The sequence below is a fragment of the Haliotis rubra genome, unplaced genomic scaffold (assembly GCF_003918875.1).
Source record: "Haliotis rubra isolate DU_JTF1 unplaced genomic scaffold, ASM391887v1 Scf485, whole genome shotgun sequence".
Taxonomy (NCBI): domain Eukaryota; kingdom Metazoa; phylum Mollusca; class Gastropoda; order Lepetellida; family Haliotidae; genus Haliotis; species Haliotis rubra.
In genome coordinates, this window is record NW_025767174.1 from 604,413 (window position 1) to 625,352 (window position 20,940).

Below are 20,940 nucleotides of genomic sequence, written 5' to 3' on the forward strand. Positions count from 1 at the left end.
ACATAATGAATCAAAGCTGTCAATCACAAAGTATAACAAGGGCATCAACTGGTCAGGCTATCAGTATTACACCGCGGCAGAATTATCTAATTATGCTAATGAAACCCACCAAGCAATTAGTGAAAGAGCAAAGCAACATGTAACTGAATGCAAAACAGACCTCCTCATCCTAGTTAAAAGTCAAAAAGAATTTAGTTTTGATCAAGGGATTATGACATTTACAATGGAAATGTTTCTTTTCAAATGTCAGTGGCCTCTAAATGTCGTGAAGTCATGTATACCAGTGTATGGAATCCATCAATCAACTCTCCTTACATACTGCCACTCCAGGCAATCAAGGAAATCGGTTTGTAATACGCCGACTTACTTCACTTGTAAGCAGCAGAATCTCTGTACTTGTAGGGGCGGTGGGGTAGCCTAATGGTTAAAGCGTTGGCTCGTCACGCCGAAGACCCGGGTTCGAATCCCCACATGGGTACAATGTGTGAAGCCCATCTCTGGTGTCCCCCGCCGTGATGTTGCTGGAATATTGCTAAAAGCGGCGTAAAACCAAACTCAGTCAGTCAGTCTGTACTTGTACCATGGATATATCTGGGGCTCCAAACCAAGTGTCTTTGGCGGCAAATTTGGGAAAAGAATTATGACATTGCCAATTGCATTTGTTTTAAAGCTCATTTTTTCACAAAATCTCAGCAAATTGAAAAACATATATTTCAAAATTTTTACTGCAAGTCAATATTTTTACTCTCATTTTCTGTCGACTTGGGGTGAATTATCAGTGTGTGAGCATGTCTAGATAAATCACTGTGTACACAGCAGATGTCATTCAATATTAACCTATCATTTTTAGATGCAACAGATTCAGTAAATATGCTTTCGTGTGTCTGGATTTCTGATCCATCACTTGGTCAATTGGTCTTCAGTAATCAATGATTGAAGTAAGAGGCGACTAAAGGTATCGGGTGGTCAGGCTCACTGACTTGGTTGACCAATTGCGTAGATCTATGCTCATGCTGTTGGTCACTGGATTGTCTAGTCCTGACTTATTTATTTACAGACTGCTGCCATATAGCTGGAATATCGCTGAGTGCGGCGTAAAACTAAACACACTCACACTCTATTCTGCTGGAACTATTTATTTTGCCAATCTTTTAACAAATATTTGTCATTATCTTCCTTCAAAAAGTAAAAAAATATACTATCTGATTATAAGAATATATGAGTAAATTTTAATTTGGGAGATCTGAATATTTGTTGATAAATATGTGATGTTATCTCGGAAAATGAAATGGTATGACTTGGCTGCTTGTGAAGGCAAAGCAATGGTGCAGACAATCATATATCATCGTCACTGCAATTCACAGATTCAAACTGAAGATTACAGTTCCAAGCATGGCAATGGAACACAACTGAAGTTCTGGCACCTTAATGATTGGGATGAACATGCCCTCAGCTAAAGATGAATGGGGAAGAGATGCTGAAGGTGAGAGCTCGAGCAAAGGTGAAGGTCATGCTGAAGGTGATGTTGATCACCATTCGACATGATTAACAAAAACAACATCGTTGTTATTGTATTATGCTGACAATTTGTTTTCAGTAATGTTCTGAGAGAAAATTAAAGGATTAAAAGAAGTATATATTTTCCCTACATTTGATGAAAAAGGCACTAAAACCAATAAAATCAGCACGAATGTGTTGGCCCACACTGAGAAACATAACAGTGATTTATCTTTAAGAGTTAAACTATGAGCAGGTGGCAGGCAAATTGGGAAACTAAATCTTTTATACAAAATTGGACATTTTTGCTCAGTTCACATATTCTTACATTCATAGATTTTCTAAAATTGCATTCAATGCAAAAATGTCAAATCTAATCATGTATATAAGACATGACATTTTAAAAGACAATCATGATAAGCTGATTGGCACATCTTTTATTCCAATTTGGGATTTTTCCCCAAATATTTACACCAGATTGAGTATTGAATATCACCCTCTTAAAAAGCCCAAATAAATCCTGGAGAGCTACACTCTGACCAGTTAATACAGTTCCTCAATATGGAAGTACACACTCGAAGTTCAATCATTCATACAGTCCTTCATTCTTCAAAAACATCTTATGCAAATACTCCCCATCTATGGACCAATAATTGAGTGCAAATGGGTACAGTTGGTCTCAAACCCTCCAACAATGATTCACCGTTCCTGCATCCCCTGGAAGTCTGGGAGAACTTGTGGAATAAAGTAATACTAAACAGTGACTGTGCACCATTGCCACTAATCATCATCTCCGGAGTGTTATGACACTTGTCTATTGACTTCTTGCAAGTCCCTTAGAAAGCCAAGTAATGAACTCCGGACTACTCTGTTTACACATTAGCGGCTGCCATCATTGTTGGATTTCATAACCCAATAATTTCATCATTTTCTCAAGAATTCATCCATCTTTGTTTAACCCTGGGAGAGAAGATTAATTTGTGATTCCATGCGAAATAATATTGTCAAGATTTCATATAACACTGAGACCCTGTTTGACCTTAAGTGTGGAATGCAACTTAGTCACTGGAGGGCCAGACCGATGCTCTTGGGAGGACATTTTCGTATTTGCCAATGTCTCTCTGAATAATATGCATATATTTGGCGAACAAACTGACATGACCGATTACGATGGAACACGAAATCAGGCTTTGCGTTATGCCATAATGAGGATGGCATCCAGTTTTGGCACTGAGGAGTCAGGTTTCTTTTTTGAGGGTATTCCAGGAATAAACAGTATGGTAGACGGGAGGCTAATGAAATATAGATAGATTTAAAACACAATATTGAATATTGGTGTGCATAAAAATTCTTTTAAACAATTTTTTCATTTCCTTTTTTCTCAGTAATTTGACTTTTTGTTGGGCCTAGGAGTGAGAGAAAACAAGCGATGGACACGTTTTACGCCAATATTCCAGCAATAAAGTCAAGGTGGGGATACCAGATATGGGCTTCTTCACACCATTGTACCCATGGAGCTTCACACATTGTACCCATGTTCAGGGAATCAAACCAGCTGCCTCGGGTCGGTCTGATGACAATCCCCGCGGATGCTTTAACCATAAGACTACCCTCACTGCCCCATGTGTTTATGTAGCATGTATTTTAATGTACTGACAATACCACATTTTTTTCACCACATGAAACCCTGAAAAACACTGGAATAAACCCTTTTAAAACCACAGGGGGATCCAGAATTTCAGGGAAAAAAGTGGTACACATAATACAGAGTCAAAAGTGACCTGGCCAAGTCACAGTTAACATGTAAGAATGTCAAAATAGCAGATTTTGCGCTACTGAACTGAATAAAGATTTTCATTACAACATATTCCATCTATTTCTACATCAGTGAGTCACCTCTTTATAGGTTTTCATAACAACCTATACCATCCATTTCTTCAACAGTGAATTGCTTGCTATTTCAAATAAATAAAGACTTTCCGAACAACTTAGTCCATCGATTTCTTCAATGACGAGTTACTTTGTATTGCAAATACACATTTCCTAACAACTTATTCCATCGATTTCTTCAATGACGAGTTACTTTGTATTGCAAATACACATTTGCTAACAACTTATTCCATCTATTTCTTTCAATGGTGAATCATTATTACTTGACTCAATAAAATTCACAGCAAGAAAAACACATGTTTATACGATGTGATTATAACTGCGGCACATAGGAGCAATACACAGCTCCACTAAAGCGGCAATAAAAGCAACAAGCACTAGTAAGCCATCATATACATATTCAATGCTTAACAAGTCATCAAGAATGTATTAACACAACGTTTCCATTAAATTCTGGTATTCCATCACACGTTCAGCCTAATGCTGAATCTATTAACATGATAATTCACCATATCCAATATCAATTTCTCAGAGGTAAACAAGGGGCCGTACCAAAAGAAAATCATCAATATTTAGTTGCAAGTAGAATACAGAGCCAGTTACTTACAGGGCTTATCTGCTAACAGTTAAATCTGTTATAGTTCTTATCATTTCAGCGTGTGAGTGAGTGAGTATAGTTTTATGCCGCTTTTAGCAATATTCCAGTAATATCACGGGGGCGGACACCAAAAATGGACTTCACGCATTGTACCCTTGTCATAATGTATTGAACCTAGGTCTTCGGCGTGATGAACTAACGCTATAACCACTAAGCTACCCCACTGCTACTTATCATGTCAGGAGAAAAAAATGTAATTATCAATATGTCATCAATTCATTATTCAGAAATTGTCATGTGGTGTAAACAATGCCTATCCATTACATATCAATCTATGGCTTGGCCTAAAGTTCAGAGACCATGTCCAAAAAAAGCCACCTTTATCAAATGAGCTCCAGTAAATATAAATGACTTGTCCCACTGGGTACCCATTCACAGCTGGTTTGAACAAACTCCCCCATGTGTCATGTGCTTAGACCCAAAATATTCTTAACCCTGACTTATTTTTGTGTTGATCACTGGATTGTCTGGTCCAGACTTGATTATTACAGGCCGCTGCCATATAGCTGGAATAATCCTGAGTGCAGCGTTATAAAACAAATAAAAAAATTTTATTCTTGTGTGTACATGTCACAGGACTGTTAACCTGCTCGAGAAATATGTTCCTATTAAAGGGGGACGGTGGGGTAGCCTAATGGTTAAAGCGTTGGCTCGTCACGCCGAAGACCAGGGTTCGAATCCCCACATGGGCACAATGTGTGAAGCCCATTTCTGGTGTCCCCGCCATGATGTTGCTGGAATATTGCTAAAAGCGGCGTAAAACCAAACTCAGTCAATCAGTCCTATTAAAGGCCTTTTACGGGAACAAAACAACTGTTTTGTTTGGACACATTCCCTACAGTAATGTGATTAGGTATGGGGCAAGCAACAAACTAACACTATGTTATAACAAGCCATTTACGCCTTATTCCATGAATTCATGCATTTCATAACAAACCAATATCCAACTACTTCATCTAATACCCTTATCTCAGCCTTACATGTGGCAGGGAAATGCCCTTACGTAAAGGTACTAAAGGATTTCATTTTCAACACTAATAAAATCAAGGCTTTGTGAACCATAAGTTCAGCAATGTCTGCCTGTGTATTTGCTAAGGAGTTCGAGATTCTTCAAATCTCATCACAACTAACATCAGACGCTGACTGTTAGGCAGCATCCAGAATGAAGCAGTTGTGAGGAAACCACTATTACTTTTTCCATTAGTTACTTATTCATCATTTTCCTGTCTTTTAAGATTTGGGGCCCTTTTGAAAAACAAAGGTCATGGTGACCTTTAATGTAATCCGTGGAGGTCAATTCAAGCTTTAGTTAACTTATAATTGCCAGTGTGTTTTAAAATAGTCTAACCATGCTAAGGTGTCATGTCAAGTTAACAATTCAACAAGGAGAAGGCATATTCCGTAATTGATGCTTAAATTTAGACACATCAAATGAAATTCGTTGTAAGGAAAGTATAGATCTAAACTCAAATGATTGTATTTTCACTGATAAATTATTGAGGTGAGGTGAAATTGGGTTTTACTTCGTGCTTGATAATATTTCGCGCATATGACGATGTGCATGCGTGTGTATGTGTATGTGTGGCTGCTTGTACTAGCCCAGACTGAAGCTGGTTTTATAGTGCTAGCACACTGAGATACCATGCCGCAGTGAAGCATGAATACCCCACTCAGAGACATTATACTGACTCCGAGCCGACCAGTCCTTGTTGTACCCATTAATGCCGAGCGCCAGGCAGACACCAACAAGTACCATATTTTAACGTCTTTTGGTATGACGCGGTTGGGGATCGAACTTGCGACCTTCCACGGACGCTCTAACCACTACACCACGGAGGCGGTCCTGATAGATTATTGACAAACATATGTTCAACAAAATGTTCAGTATTCCAGCTGGCATTCAGTGGCACATCAGCTGCATATACACACAGATAATGATTAATGAGCTCACTATGACAAATAATAGCTTCAACTTTGATTGGTTTAATGCATTTACATCATGGTAAGCAATATAGCAACATGCTAAAGTAATCAAGCCAAACAATTCACCTATGAGAATTTGGCCAATGTGCTTCAATAACTGTGCTGAACATGAGTTTCATGTTTCACACAACCGTCCAATGTATTCAAACCTGTTTAACTCAGATTGTTAAGCAATATATATTAATGACAAATTTCTGTTTTCTGTAACGTCCAACTGGGATATAACAGTTAATACTGCCCCAACCCTATATTATATATTAGCTCAAAGGTGAACATTGTTAAATTCTCAATGCCCATGACTGTAAATAATTTATGTTGTAATCTATATACATAATCTCTTTCAGTTCCATAGGGAACAGCTTGTGTACTCAGTTCAAATATTTCACACATTAACATGAATGACAGCTAAGCTCAGATAATGATGATGGATAGGTTAGAATTGAAACTTCAGTAACGGAAAAATGTTTTATTATTCTTTAAAAATTGGCAAGGTCTGAGAAAAGTTAGAAATTGCTCTTTCTCAAAATGATCAGTACTCTGTGGGTGTTTGCCTTTGCCAGAGACTATTTATATTATGTACCAAATGATTTACTGATCAACAGCTGTTTTCTTTCAAGTGAAATAATATCGTTTTCCTAATCCATCTAAAATACCAAGGAAAAGCAAAGTAACAAAAAATAAACATTACATTCTTTGCTGCATTAAGCATCCCAGGTACTTAGAAAATTAACCAAAGCACGTTTTTTTCAATCTTTGCACAACGGGCACTTACGATAATAGTCATAACTTACGTTATTGCTTTGCAGAGGCGTTTTCGATTTCACTGACATAAGGACCAATGAACAAAAAGAGGTTTTAATTTTTTTTAGGCATTCACTCAAATACCCTGGAATTAAAAAATAAATTGGACACATAAAAATATTAAAATATGGAAAAAATAAAAGAAATTTTAACAAAATACAAATTACATAGTAAAAACATTTTGGTCACATGATTCTCAGTTTTACAGCCTTGGGTACAGCTCAATGACTTCCTTTAACCAGGTGAAATTGGTATCTCTATTTATTTCCAGATATTGGCTCAGGTCTATCAATCAGTGAAGAGAAAATAAACACACTATATGATCTTACAAGGAACAAATGTAGTAAATGCACATGATCCAAGTATTAGCAGCTTGTTAACACCTGCAGCCTAAACCAACAGGTGTAAATGCCATGTGTTAAATCCAACTTCTCCACAAATCATCCAGGAGTATGAGTGTTACATAACACTGGTGTATAACTATGTTATACTGCTACACTGATCCACATCATGATTAGCTTGGCAGGGAGTGCTGCTTATTTTGTTGCCTTGGCTATTTGGTCTAGGGGATGGAATAACAGGATTTAATTAACCTTTTCCTGGGTGAAAAACAATAACATGTTGTACATGCTTACAAAAAGAAACACAAAAAAACTTATAATGATGCAGGCGCGAAGTGTTTATGCAATAACCCAGTATATCACCCAGGTGAAGATAACCTAATTTCCACCTCTGACTGAAACTACAGATCTGCTGGATGTTGAAGGGATTACATGTTTCCAAGCGATCTTCTTTCTCATCCTTTCACACTCCATTAACAGTACACCATACTATAAACTACAAATTAACCTCTCAGAGAGGCTGGGGCTGCATGTTTATGTTCAAAGGCAGAAGCTAAACCCAATATGACACATACAGCAAGCAAATGTCAAGAGACTGATGTTTTTTTCTGACTCAAACTTAATAATCTTCGCAAGTTTTAGATTCAGGCTACGTTCAGTTGATTTCCTGAACAGGGAAACAGTTTCATACTTAGTCTTGTACAATAATTAGCCCCAAAAAATCAGAAATGTCCTTACAGGGTTTTACCGGACACAGAAAATTGCATCTAATACAATGACATTAAAGCATGGTTGCAAATATTTGTACTCTAAGTACCATGGGATTTAAAGAAGGTTAAGGATTGAATTTAAAACAATTCATTTCCAGACAACATCACATGCTCATAACTTTTAATGTCCATGTGTGATTTTCATTGCTGAGTCAGCAAGTTTTGTTCCAAACAAGGAAAATCCAATTCTGTGCTGTCAAGTCATCATTTCACAAATATTTTATTTTGTCATCGGTACAATGATCATCCTTGGTGCTGTTTTCCTGCATAAAAGGCCTTGGGTTCCATTTCAAACAAAGAGGCCTAGGTAATTGACTTACCTATGAATAGTGAGTGAGTGAGTTGAGTTTTACGCCGCACTCAGCAATATTCCAGCTATATGGCGGTGATCTGTAAATAATCGAGTCTGGACCAGACAATCCAGTGATCAACAGCATGAGCATCATTCTACGCAATTGGGATACAATGACATGTGTCAACCCAGTCAGCGTGCCTGACCACCCAGTCCCGTTAGTCGCCTCTTCCGACAAGCATGGGTTACTGAAGATCAATATTCTAACCTGGACATTCACGGGTCTCCTATGAATAACATCCATGAAGGTACAATGATCTTAAGTCAATCCACATGCTTTCTTGTGTAACATGAAAGGAAAAGACATAACTGTATCACAATTTCATTGTTAAGTCATTACTTAAATTATTACTTAACAGCATAAATAATTATTGTAAACAATCAAGGTAAATTATCCCAAGTCCGGAAGTCTGCAACTCAGTTTCAGACAGAACAGTTATTATGGTTTTGCTTCTGTTAGCAGTAGACCAGCTTTCATCTAAGAAACAAGCTTCCCTCACCTAAAAATGATTTCTACAACTGACTGACTGAGTTTGGTTTTACGCCGCTTTTAGCAATATTCCAGCAACATCCCGGCGGGGGACACCAGAAATGGGCTTCACACATTGTACCCATGTGGGGAATCGAACCCGGGTCTTCGGCGTGACGAGCCAACGCTTTAACCATTAGGCTACCCCACCACCCCGATTTCTACAAAGTAAATGATGAAAGCCAAATGGAACCAGAACAATGCTTTATTACAGACCAAGAATGGGTGTAATCGGGACTTGCTGAATCATTCAACACTTGAGTTGGGATTCAATTTTAAATTATTCTCGAGGACCTGGGAGACAGACCAGCAACAACCTGAACTATTAAGAATTCACTTCGGACATTGCAGGGGCGGTGGGGTAGCCTCGTGGTTAAATCGTCCACCTGTCATGCTGAAGATGCGGGTTCAATTCCCCACATGGTTACAATGTGTGAAGTCCATTTCTGGCTTCCCCCAGCCATGATATTGCTGGAACATTGCTAAAAGTGGCGTAAAACCATACTGACATTAACATTGCATCACTGGGGGTGTTAAACTCGGATCTTGATTGTAGCAAATACCTTAACCATTAGGCTATAATACCACCCTTCATCATCAAACTATGTCCTGAGTGATAAATATTCATTCCCCTCAAGATCATACATACTTTTACTTTAAAAAAATGATTTCAATATACAGGCCATGCATGAATCATCTATCTGGATCATAAAAAGTGAGCTATTAACAAATATTTTCTCAGCAAGCTTTCCTGCGATCTTTCAAAAATACAAAAAATGTTGTTACTTTGCAAAGATTACAAATTTACATAACTTTTTACATCAAAATCCTATCTTAGGTCCATTTCAGGTAACAAGGAAAAAATATTCTTTTGTGCGTCAATTTTAATCTAATCAGATTCAGATCAAAAGATGGAATAACCCCTCATATTGACCAGCTGAATATATCGTACCTTTAAACTTAATTAACTGTTGCATGAAACAATGAAAGCAGTGATAAAGATAATTAAATGTCTGTCATAGATACAGCAGCAAACAGATGGATCTTTTGATTTGACCCCCTCCAAGGCGAAATGTTTAGTTTATTGCGATATGCGACAGTGCCACCGAGCACAACGTACCAACTCGGCTTTGAACTGCTCGCATGCAGAAACATCAGGCCACGGCCATAAATTATTAACACGCATTTCAGCCAACAAATCGGGCTTCCTATTTCTTGCTTAAGGTCAATATCCAACACTTTATCTATTATCTTTAATAAGAGACCTTTTTGATGCTTCCCTCCTGTAAACGGAATACATTTGCCCCAGACAGAGTCCAAGATGAAGTTCGGCACCAGACAATGTCCAGCTGGGGTATCCAATAACAAGGCGGTATACTGTGATATATACACATTTATACCATGCTTGTTAGATGGGGAAATCGTAATCAGATGATATACCATATACAGGCTACAGAAACTCAGAAAGTTTATCCAGTTATCAGGTAGTTCAGTAGTTGAAAAACGTACATGAAAAACAGAAAGCCTGGGTTTGAATCCTTACAGCAGTACACTGTCATAAGAAGAGTAAGTGACAACAATTCAGGATGTGAGTCTAGTGTGAAAATGAGTGAATCTAGTTTTACACCACTGAGCAGTCTTCCAGAGATAACACAGCAGGGGACACCAGAAACAGGCTTTACACATTACGAAGTAACGCTTAAACTATTAGACTACCCCACTGCCCCAAAAGAAATATAAACATACAGTGATTCACCGCTTTGGCAAACCTTAGTCTGTCTCACAGTCCCTGAACCATATTATTTTTCCTACAGCATAGCCCTCCCTGCAATCATAAGCTCTAAATGAAGCAAGTCTAGATTTCCCCAGGTTCTGAATCTCTGGTCTCCCTGGGGCTCCTTTTCAATTTAAATGGGTTTATTTGTTGCAATCAAAATTATATACATTCAGAGACTAAGCATTTGTCTATGGCAAACCCATGAGCACAGGTTAAGTGCTGACAAACCTTTGTACAAAGTCAGAATGGAACATGATCATAGGTTCCTGGCTCACCTAAGGGAGACAACCTTGCATAGTGAATTCAGGCTCCTTAGATGACTACACTTCCTATGCTCCCCCAACAATTGCATAACCAGTATGACCTTCACCTTCATCTTGACTGCATTTTCCTTTCAACAGTCATAAAATGAACAGCTGCATACAAGTGGACTCAATCCTTAAATCAATTCCCTTAGCCCAAATGGTTTTATATCCATGCAAATCATCATCAACCAGTTCTACTGCAAACATCGCAGAGGAAACTTAGTAAGGATTTAACTCTAATACTGTCCCCGAAAATGTTGATCAATTCATTTCAAAATGTATTCAATATTTCATGCTTGAAAACATTAAGCACATTTAATGAAAACAACGATAATCGTAAAACCAGTCAGGCAAGATAACATCAGTATGTACTGTAGTAGGTAATAGGTATCGTAATTAACCAGTGCATGATAATGTCACACCATTCCAACAGAGAGCTATGGAAAATCTGCATCTGTCTAAACACAATAAATTCAAGTAAATGTGAAAGCTCCTCTTGAAATAACAATAAAGTTGATGCTTCATTAATTCTTTAAGAGAAATCCTAACATAGGAACCAATATAACCAATAAAAATAAAATTACTGCCTTCTGAACTGAATGAGCCAAACATTTATCAACTGAAACTTAAACATGTTCCAAGAAAATATTTTCCATTTTTAATTGAATTTTCATTTAACTCCACAGTTGCATATTGAAGATTCTTGTCCAGTTTATCATTTCACATCAATCTTATCAGCTGAGTTGTAAAATCATGTTCTGTTTTGTTGGACAGAAATGTTCAGAAAGATTTTTTTGATGTGATTCCACACAACCATTATTTTTTATTTCAAATGAGACATGCCATTCCAAGCAAAATTTATGTAATTATAGAATGAAAATGCATAATCATTATGTTTTTATGTGTAAAGTCGCAAAACACATCACAACTGAAACTGCCCCCCATAATGACATTGTTGTTTGATTACCTCGTGTCGTACACAGAATTACATATTTAATAGCCAGTTCCCAAACTATTACAATTATTAGAATATGCATTTACAAAATATTTTAGGAAAGTTCTATAGCATTCTTGCATTAAATGCTATTGCTTTCTGACAGGTTTTGTTTTGAGAATACCACAGAGGCCCAGATAAGCTGCGTATCCGGGTAAAATACGCATAGAAAATTTCCAATTACGCATTGAAAAATAATTGTTGCATACCAATTACGCATTTAAAATGTTAGATACCCAAAAAGTTTAAAACAAATGCGTACCGAATATATTTATAAAAATCGCTTGCGTAATGAAAAAGACATCATTGCTATCAAGTTGTACTGTTAGTATAGGATGAGTGATTTTTAAAAAAATCATTTCCATTATATTTAAGTTGGTTTTGATTAGGTATAACATTAGGCAGAACATACCTGCTTAGTAAACTTACTCAATGACGTAATACTTAGGTGAATAAAATGACTGAAATACGCACATATTTGAAAGCAGTAGGTAATGGAAAATGAAAAACCCCCTCAACATTCATAATACCCACTCCAATTACGCATTGAAAAATAATTGTTGCATACCAATTACGCATTTAAAATGTTAGATACCCAAAAAGTTTAAAACAAATGCGTAGCGAATATATTTATAAAAATCGCTTGCGTAATGAAAAAGACATCATTGCTATCAAGTTGTACTGTTAGTATAGGATGAGTGATTTTTAAAAAAATCATTTCCATTATATTTAAGTTGGTTTTGATTAGGTATAACATTAGGCAGAACATACCTGCTTAGTAAACTTACTCAATGACGTAATACTTAGGTGAGTAAAATGACTGAAATACGCACATATTTGAAAGCAGTGGGTAATGGAAAATGAAAAACCCCCTCAACATTCATAATACCCACTCCAAAAGAATACAGTGGGTACAGTACCCACATTAGCTAAATCTTATCTGGAGCTCTGATACCCCTCAGTTAAGAAGTATTGAGGTAACCAAAGTCCCTATCTATTTCAAATGTCTGCACAAAAATAATGTTTTCAAAGACACATTGAAATGTACCCCTAAAGCCTATAAACATATTGTACACTCTTCCAAGAGCAGCTTATCATGCAGCACAAAATCTTCCAGAGCTTTTTTTATAAATAAACCACTCAGAAACTAAGGTTACAGTATTTAATCAGTGTTGGGTGTAATACGAATATTATTACATGCATCTTGAACTAACTGAACTTATCTCCAAGGCCCCACACTTTTGACAATTATATTGAATTGTCTCTCATAACTACCTCATTTAATACACATGCATTATACTAATCAGGAACCTTTGATGACGACACTCCAAATTTATTGCCATAATCCTATAAAATACAGCTTTCAACTTCAACGGCAGCTATTAAAGTTTTTACACGCACTTTGCTATTAAAATCTCAAAATCAATGATAGCCTCATAAACTATAGCTGGTATTTTTGGCTTGTAATGTTGCCTCAATCCACTCCAGGTGATATAGAGCTATATACACCATCTGTCAACATTGAATAAACACATGACTAAAAGTATAGGGCACCTTGTCAACAGCACGTGCGGTATTTCACTCTCACACATTAGTCTAATTAATCAGAACAGATTAATTAATCTCAATGATTAATTAGGTACTGTGTATGAATTGCTTGTACATTACAGGACTGTATCCTTGTTATCCAATAGCAGTGATTAATGAAACATTAAGTGCCATTGAAATGCCTGGCAATAACACAGATTGATGTTAATACTCCCAGGTCATGTGACCCATTACCTGTGATATCAATCGAACAGGTATTAAAAATATAGGGCAAGGTTAACACGTCCCATATTGCTCAGGGCTCAGAAGAATCATTTGTACATTCCAGTGTCATTTACCTTGGCAGTGTCAAACACTTTCAACAACATTAATAAACAAAACAAATTCAACTATTTAAAAAAGAAAAATAGCAGTAAATAAGACAATATGGCTATTTTGAGAAAGTTTTTTTGGGTTGTTTATTCAAAGGACAATGATCCCTTATCAGTGAAATGTACTAATTACAGAATGATTAAGAAATAATAAAAAAAAAATGTATTTCTGTGCAAGTGACATTGATAAACGTACAGATCTAAAAACCTGGTCAATAACATCTCAACTAATCTACATGCCTTCAGGGGCGGTGGGGTAGCCTAGTGGTTAAAGCGTTGGCTCGTCACGCCGATGGCCCGGGTTCGATTCCCCACATGGGCACAATGTGTTAAGCCCATTTCTGGTGTCCCCCGCCGTGATATTGCTGGAATATTGCTAAAAGCGTCGTAAAACTAAACTCAGTCAGTCAGCTACATGCCTTCAGAGCTCCAGATAAGATTTAGCTAATGTGGGTACTGTACCCACTGTATTTTATTGGAGTGGGTATTATGAATGTTGAGTGGGTATTTCATTTTACGTTACCCACTGCTTTCAAATATGTGCGTATTTCAGTCATTTTACACACCTAAGTATTGTGTCATTGAGTAAGTTTATTAAGCAGGTATGTTCTGCCTTATGTCATACCTAATCAAAACCAACTTAAATATAAGGGAAATGATTGCATAAAAAATCACTCATCCTATACCGACAGTACAGCACTTGTCCTATACTAACAGTACAACTTGATAGCAATCGATGTCTTTTTCATTACGCAAGCGATTTTTATAAGTATATTCCGTACACATTTGTTTGAAACTCTTTGCGTATCTAACAGTTTAAATGCATAATTGGTATGCAACAATTATTTTCAATGTGTAATTGAAATTTTCTATGCGTATTTTACCCGGATACGCAGCTTATCTGGGCCTCTGTGCCTTCATCATACTTACCTAATATACACAACCTTATACAGTGGTAGACACAACACAACTGTCTAACAATAATTCACTGTAATGTGTGTAAAAGGTATTGCATATGGCTATTGGTGAGTGAGTATTTTTTTTGTGCCACTTTCGCAATATTCCAGCAATATCACAGCAGGGGACACCAGAAATGGGCTTCACACATTGTACACAGCCCTGCGGCATGAAGAGTGGAAGCTTTTACCTCTACTCTACTTCCCATATAGCTCAGAAACAGGGCCTCGGATTACGAAGCAGAGCCCCAGATAAGATTTAGCTAATGTGGGTACTGTACCCACTGTATTTTTTTGGAGTGGGTATTATGAATGTTGGGTGGGTATTTCATTTTCCGTTACCCACTTCTTTCAAATATGTGCGTATTTCAGTCATTTTACTCACCTAAGTATTATGTCATTGAGTAAGTTTACTAAGCAGGTATGTTCTGCCTTATGTCATACCTAATCAAAACCAACTTAAATATAAGGGAAATGATTGCATAAAAAAATCAGTCATCCTATACCGACAGTACAGCACTTGTCCTATACTAACAGTACAACTTGATAGCAATCGATGTCTTTTTCATTACGCAAGCGATTTTTATAAGTATATTCCGTACACATTTGTTTTGAAACTCTTTGCGTATCTAACAGTTTAAATGCATAATTGGTACGCAACAATTATTTTTCAATGTGTAATTCGAAATTTTCTATGCGTATTTTACCCGGATACGCAGCTTATCTGGGCCTCTGTGCCTTCATCATACTTACCTAATATACACAACCTTATACAGTGGTAGACACAACACAACTGTCTAACAATAATTCACTGTAATGTGTGTAAAAGGTATTGCATATGGCTATTGGTGAGTGAGTATTTTTTATGCCACTTCGCAATATTCCAGCAATATCACAGCAGGGGACACCAGAAATGGGCTTCACACATTGTACACAGCCCTGCGGCATGAAGAGTGGAAGCTTTTACCTCTACTCTACTTCCCATATAGCTCAGAAACAGGGCCTCCATTTCACGCTACCCACTTCTTTCAAATATGTGCATATTTCAGTCATTTTACTCACCTAAGTATTATGTCATTGAGTAAGTTTACTAAGCAGGTATGTTCTGCCTTATGTCATACCTAATCAAAACCAACTTAAATATAAGGGAAATGATTGCATAAAAAATCAGTCATCCTATACCCGACAGTACAGCACTTGTCCTATACTAACAGTACAACTTGATAGCAATCGATGTCTTTTTCATTACGCAAGCTATTTTTATAAGTACATTCCGTACACATTTGTTTGAAACTCTTTGCGTATCTAACAGTTTAAATGCATAATTGGTGCGCTTAAACAATTTTTTTCAATGTGTAATTCGAAATTTTCTATGCGTATTTTACCCGGATACGCAGCTTATCTGGGCCTCTGTGCCTTCATCATACTTACCTAATATACACAACCTTATACAGTGGTAGACACAACACAACTGTCTAACAATAATTCACTGTAATGTGTGTAAAAGGTATTGCATATCGCTATTGGTGAGTGAGTATTTTTTATGCCACTTCGCAATATTCCAGCAATATCACAGCAGGGGACACCAGAAATGGGCTTCACACATTGTACACAGCCCTGAGGCATGAAGAGTGGAAGCTTTTACCTCTACTCTACTTCCCATATAGCTCAGAAACAAGGCCTCGGATTACGACTGACTGACTGAGTTTGGTTTTAAGCCGCTTTTAGCAATATTCCAGCAATATCACGGGGGGGACACCAGAAATGGGCTTCACACATTGTACACAGCCCTGCGGCATGAAGAGTGGAAGCTTTTACCTCTACTCTACTTCCCATATAGCTCAGAAACAGGGCCTCGGATTACGACGTTTCTGCAGGAGTATGACTATCATAAACAAATACCGCACATTCAAATAGACTAGACTCCTTGACCAAGACATGTTAATGAACAGAAAGTGTGAGAAAATCACCATCAAGTATTTGAAGTGTTATAACTGAAGGTAGTTAAAATAGTGTTGAAGATGGATCCATACACTTCTGGAATGCAGAAACTTGAACTTGCTGTAGACATGTACCAGTCTGCCAGTCCAGAGGCCCAGATAAGCTGCGTATCCGGGTAAAATACGCATGAAAAATGTCCAATTACGCATTGAAAACTAATTGTTGCGTAGCAATTACGCATTTAAAATGTTACATACGCAAAAAGTTTAAAACAAATGCGTACGGAATATATTTATAAAAATCGCTTGCGTAATAAAGAGACATTGATTGCTATCAAGTTGTACTGCTAGTATAGGACAAGTGTTGTACTGTCGGTATAGGATGAGTGATTTTTTTATGCAATCATTTCCATTATATTTAAGTTGGTTTTGATTAGATATGACATAAGGCAGAACATACCTGCTTAGTAAACTTACTCAATGACATAATACTTAGGTGAGTAAAATGACTGAAATACGCACATATTTGAAAGCTGTGGGTAACGGAACATGAAATACCCACTCAACATTCATAATACCCACTCCAAAAAAAATACAGTGGGTACAGTACCCACATGAGCTAAATCTTATCTGGAGCTCTGCCAGTCACAGACCATAATCAGTCATCACTGGAATTATAACCCATGGCAAGTAGAACATTGTTGTAAAACCATTGTTTCCATGCTGTGATGCCAGCTAATAGTACCAGCATGTACTTGGGTCGTCTAAATGCTAAGCACTCAGGCACATTTTGTTTCTAAAAATATTTCTGTGATTGTAAATGACCTTTGTTGGATAAATAAATACGACAAAACTAATATTACTATAATCATAAGACATCTGTTCTGAAAGCAGATTCCATAGTACAATTCTGTTCAAATGACAAACAACATTAATGCTATGGATAACCATTATGCTGACTGACTGACTGACTGACTGACTGAGTTTAATTTTACGCCGCTTTTAGCAATATTCCAGCAACATCACGGCGGGGGACACCAGAAATAGGCTTCACACATTGTACCCATGTGGGGATTCGAACCCGGGTCTTCGGCGTGACGAGCCAACGCTTTAACCATTAGGCTACCCCACCGCCCCGGATAACCATTATACAGGTATGAAACAAAGAGCACTTCATGTGTTAAACACCACAGTGACAGAATTTCAGATTGGTTCAAATTCGGCCAGTTAAAAATATCAAAACATTTTTTCAAAAATAATATACCAGGATATCCAATTAAAAGTGACAAAATCATCAAGTTGTCCCCTTGTTATTTATCTCTAGCAAAATGAAAGGTCAGTACCAGTAACAATATATATTTGATGTCATAAACATCTATGTTATAGTCATACTTATAGTCTTTTGGCTGATTTCATATATACAGAAAACAAATTTCTTTATTCTTATTTATTAATTTTGTATGTTATTTTATCTCATCTGCGTCAATTCTGAAGCTATTATTATTCTAACCAATATTGGCGGAAGTCCACATTCTGTTGACAGACTAGACATAAACGCATTTGTTAAAGTTAATTCCCTGCTTTTTGTCAACTGACAAGTATAAAAGCTACAAATGATACTTAAAATAAATATGTAATAATTATGTCATGACCTCTACTCTTCAGTTAATAGGTCTACAGACAGATAATCAAGAGAACCACAGCCTGGTAAATGTGTACTGATAACAACAGGAATATAACAATAATAGATCTTGTAATAAAGTCATAATACATTGTTCAAAATTAAACATCAAAGTCGAGGCATCATGACGACATTACAACGTCATCGCACTAACAGAAGCAATGCTCAACCCTAGAGCCACACAATTTCAAATAATGCTCAACCCTAGAGCCACACCAATTTCAAATACATTTCAGTAATAACATCAACCATTAAACCAGTCATAATGCATTGTTCAAAATTAAACAAGTCGGTGTATCCTTCTATTTGGAAATTTAAGGACATCAATTCAAACACTCACTATATGCAGCAAACCTCAACCTCACTATATGCAGCAAACCTCAACCGTAGAGCCACACCAATTTCAAATACCTTTCAGTAATAAAATAAATCATTAAACCTTAAGTAATGAATCCCCAAATGGACAAAAATATCTAAAATCTAATCTATGATTGATCAACCTTGCCCCTCAAGGCTTACCCAACCCCTACGCTCCCCAATGGTTCCCCACGAACAGTAAGGAGTACTAGAGAAAGGACCTAAACATACACATTGCACATTGTAGCGTTCATTCTATCCCAACTCAATGTCAATCTTGTGAGTGAAAATATCTTACTTCCAAATCGATCTATTTTTCTTGAGTACAATGCACAAGGTACTTGAACCGAATTCCAACATTTAGCATGCCTTTATCATAAAATTAATCAATAGACTTCTTCATAGACTTCAAGTAGACCAGAACATCAGTCACTACACTCCACCTCGCCAGCTTTCTCGGAGCTGTCATCTATACTATGTTCATTTGTAAATGTATATACAACAGTTGTTTTAAACGTAGTCAGATATATTGCACGGATAACATGAATTAATTACACATCTTCAAAATGTAATGAATCGTAATAAAAATTAACTGACAGAAATGAAATATGCGTGTGTTCTAAAAATATTTATCATAATTGGACGTGTGTGACACACAGACATATTATCATGTTACTATTTGTCATTAGCCTCATTTTTCAAACTGTATTGAATGTGGGAAAAACATACACCACAAAATCAATGCCAACAAATCTATTGTAGCATATGTCATGTTTGATTAAATTTTTCAATGGTATAGTGTAATTAATATCATATTCCATGTGAGCTATGCGTGACTAGGAACTAAAACATTTTTGCGTGTCGTACTAACTCTATTTTGTTTATATATCCGTTCACGCCATTTATTCCCCGGCCAGTTTCGCTGCCGAAAGAACATTGCTTGTAAACATTCCGAGTTAAGAGGCGTCAACACGCAGTGGCATTTTCATCATACCCGTAAATATGATATGTCTTTTATTCCACGGCACGGTGTGCATAATATTGTTATACACCAGCCAGGGACCGCTCTGCACGACCCCCACCGTCGCACTGAGGGGGGTGGGGGAGCAAGAGATTTTATATCGCTCTCCTCCTGTGCACATGGCGGGTAATTGTCCACAGATGTTGGACAGCTGGTCTCACAATGTATATCATTTTACAACAACATATTCTGCGGGAAATCCAAAGAGAATGGGAATTTTACAACATGAGACATCCCATTTTCGTTATAAACTGTTATTGTACGATCGAGCACCGATGATGTCACAACCATTGGTTCCATCGTTGGAGAAATGGTAAATCACAGAATATGCAATCCGGTAAATGACAGAGTGATAAATAAAATGTGTTGATACTCACTTTGGCCGTCAAACTTCCTGATGATTGTGTCTATGAAAATGTTTGGCGGGGCCACATGTCCTCGACGCACCGGCATTTTAAACCCTTTTTTCCCGCTACATTATATATACTGGACTATCGTACATCCTCCAAAATGGCTGAGATCGTTCTCTCCTGTGGCGGTTACAGTAAAACGACGATAGTCTTGGCACAAATATATATATTTTAAAGGGCTAGACTCCAAGGCAAGTCCACATCTACTGCATGTAGTTAGCCGAGACTGTGGAACATTGCACGCGACATATGAACAAGGATTGGCACAGTCGTCGCATTTCTCATTTAGCGTATGGCGTCTGCTGAAACTGGCGCTTCACAACCTCGTGTAAATAATGTCGATCCGCACTCGACCGCATCACGGAACTACTTCGAGAGAGATTACTCCGCCAGCAGCCGATGCCATGAACGTAGAGATGGCGAAGTGTCAACAGCAGGGCCTGCAATTCATGTTGCAAAACATAGAGTCGTCAGACGGGCATTTCACATCGACAAGATATGTTATTGACAATGTTCCACAAAACTGACTCTCGTCGAAATATCGATTGATTGGGCTTTCACGTGAGGATAGCCGTCTGGTCCGATGGAAGTGACAGTCGAAAGAAGCGCTCTTCCTGCTAACGAGGTAGTTTGGCAGCAGCGATGGGATGTGTCCTGGAGAAGCGCTTAGATATGTTCAGACCACTGCCATTATTGTTATGCAACCTTTCGTATCCCGTGTCTAGACCCTCATACATCGTGACAGCTATTGAACGCCAA

The 20,940-nt window shown here is 37.4% G+C and overlaps 1 protein-coding gene across 1 annotated transcript in view; it reads right to left on the minus strand.

Annotated features, from left to right (window-relative positions):
- The window catches only part of LOC124291191 (potassium voltage-gated channel subfamily H member 6-like), a 231,237-nt gene extending 210,680 nt beyond the window's left edge, over positions 1-20,557 (minus strand). Inside the window, 1 exon segment of the mRNA XM_046728125.1 lies at positions 20,149-20,557. Coding sequence (XP_046584081.1) covers positions 20,149-20,224 — 76 coding nt within the window. The 5' untranslated portion in view covers positions 20,225-20,557.
- Between the last annotated feature and the right edge of the window lie 383 nt (positions 20,558-20,940).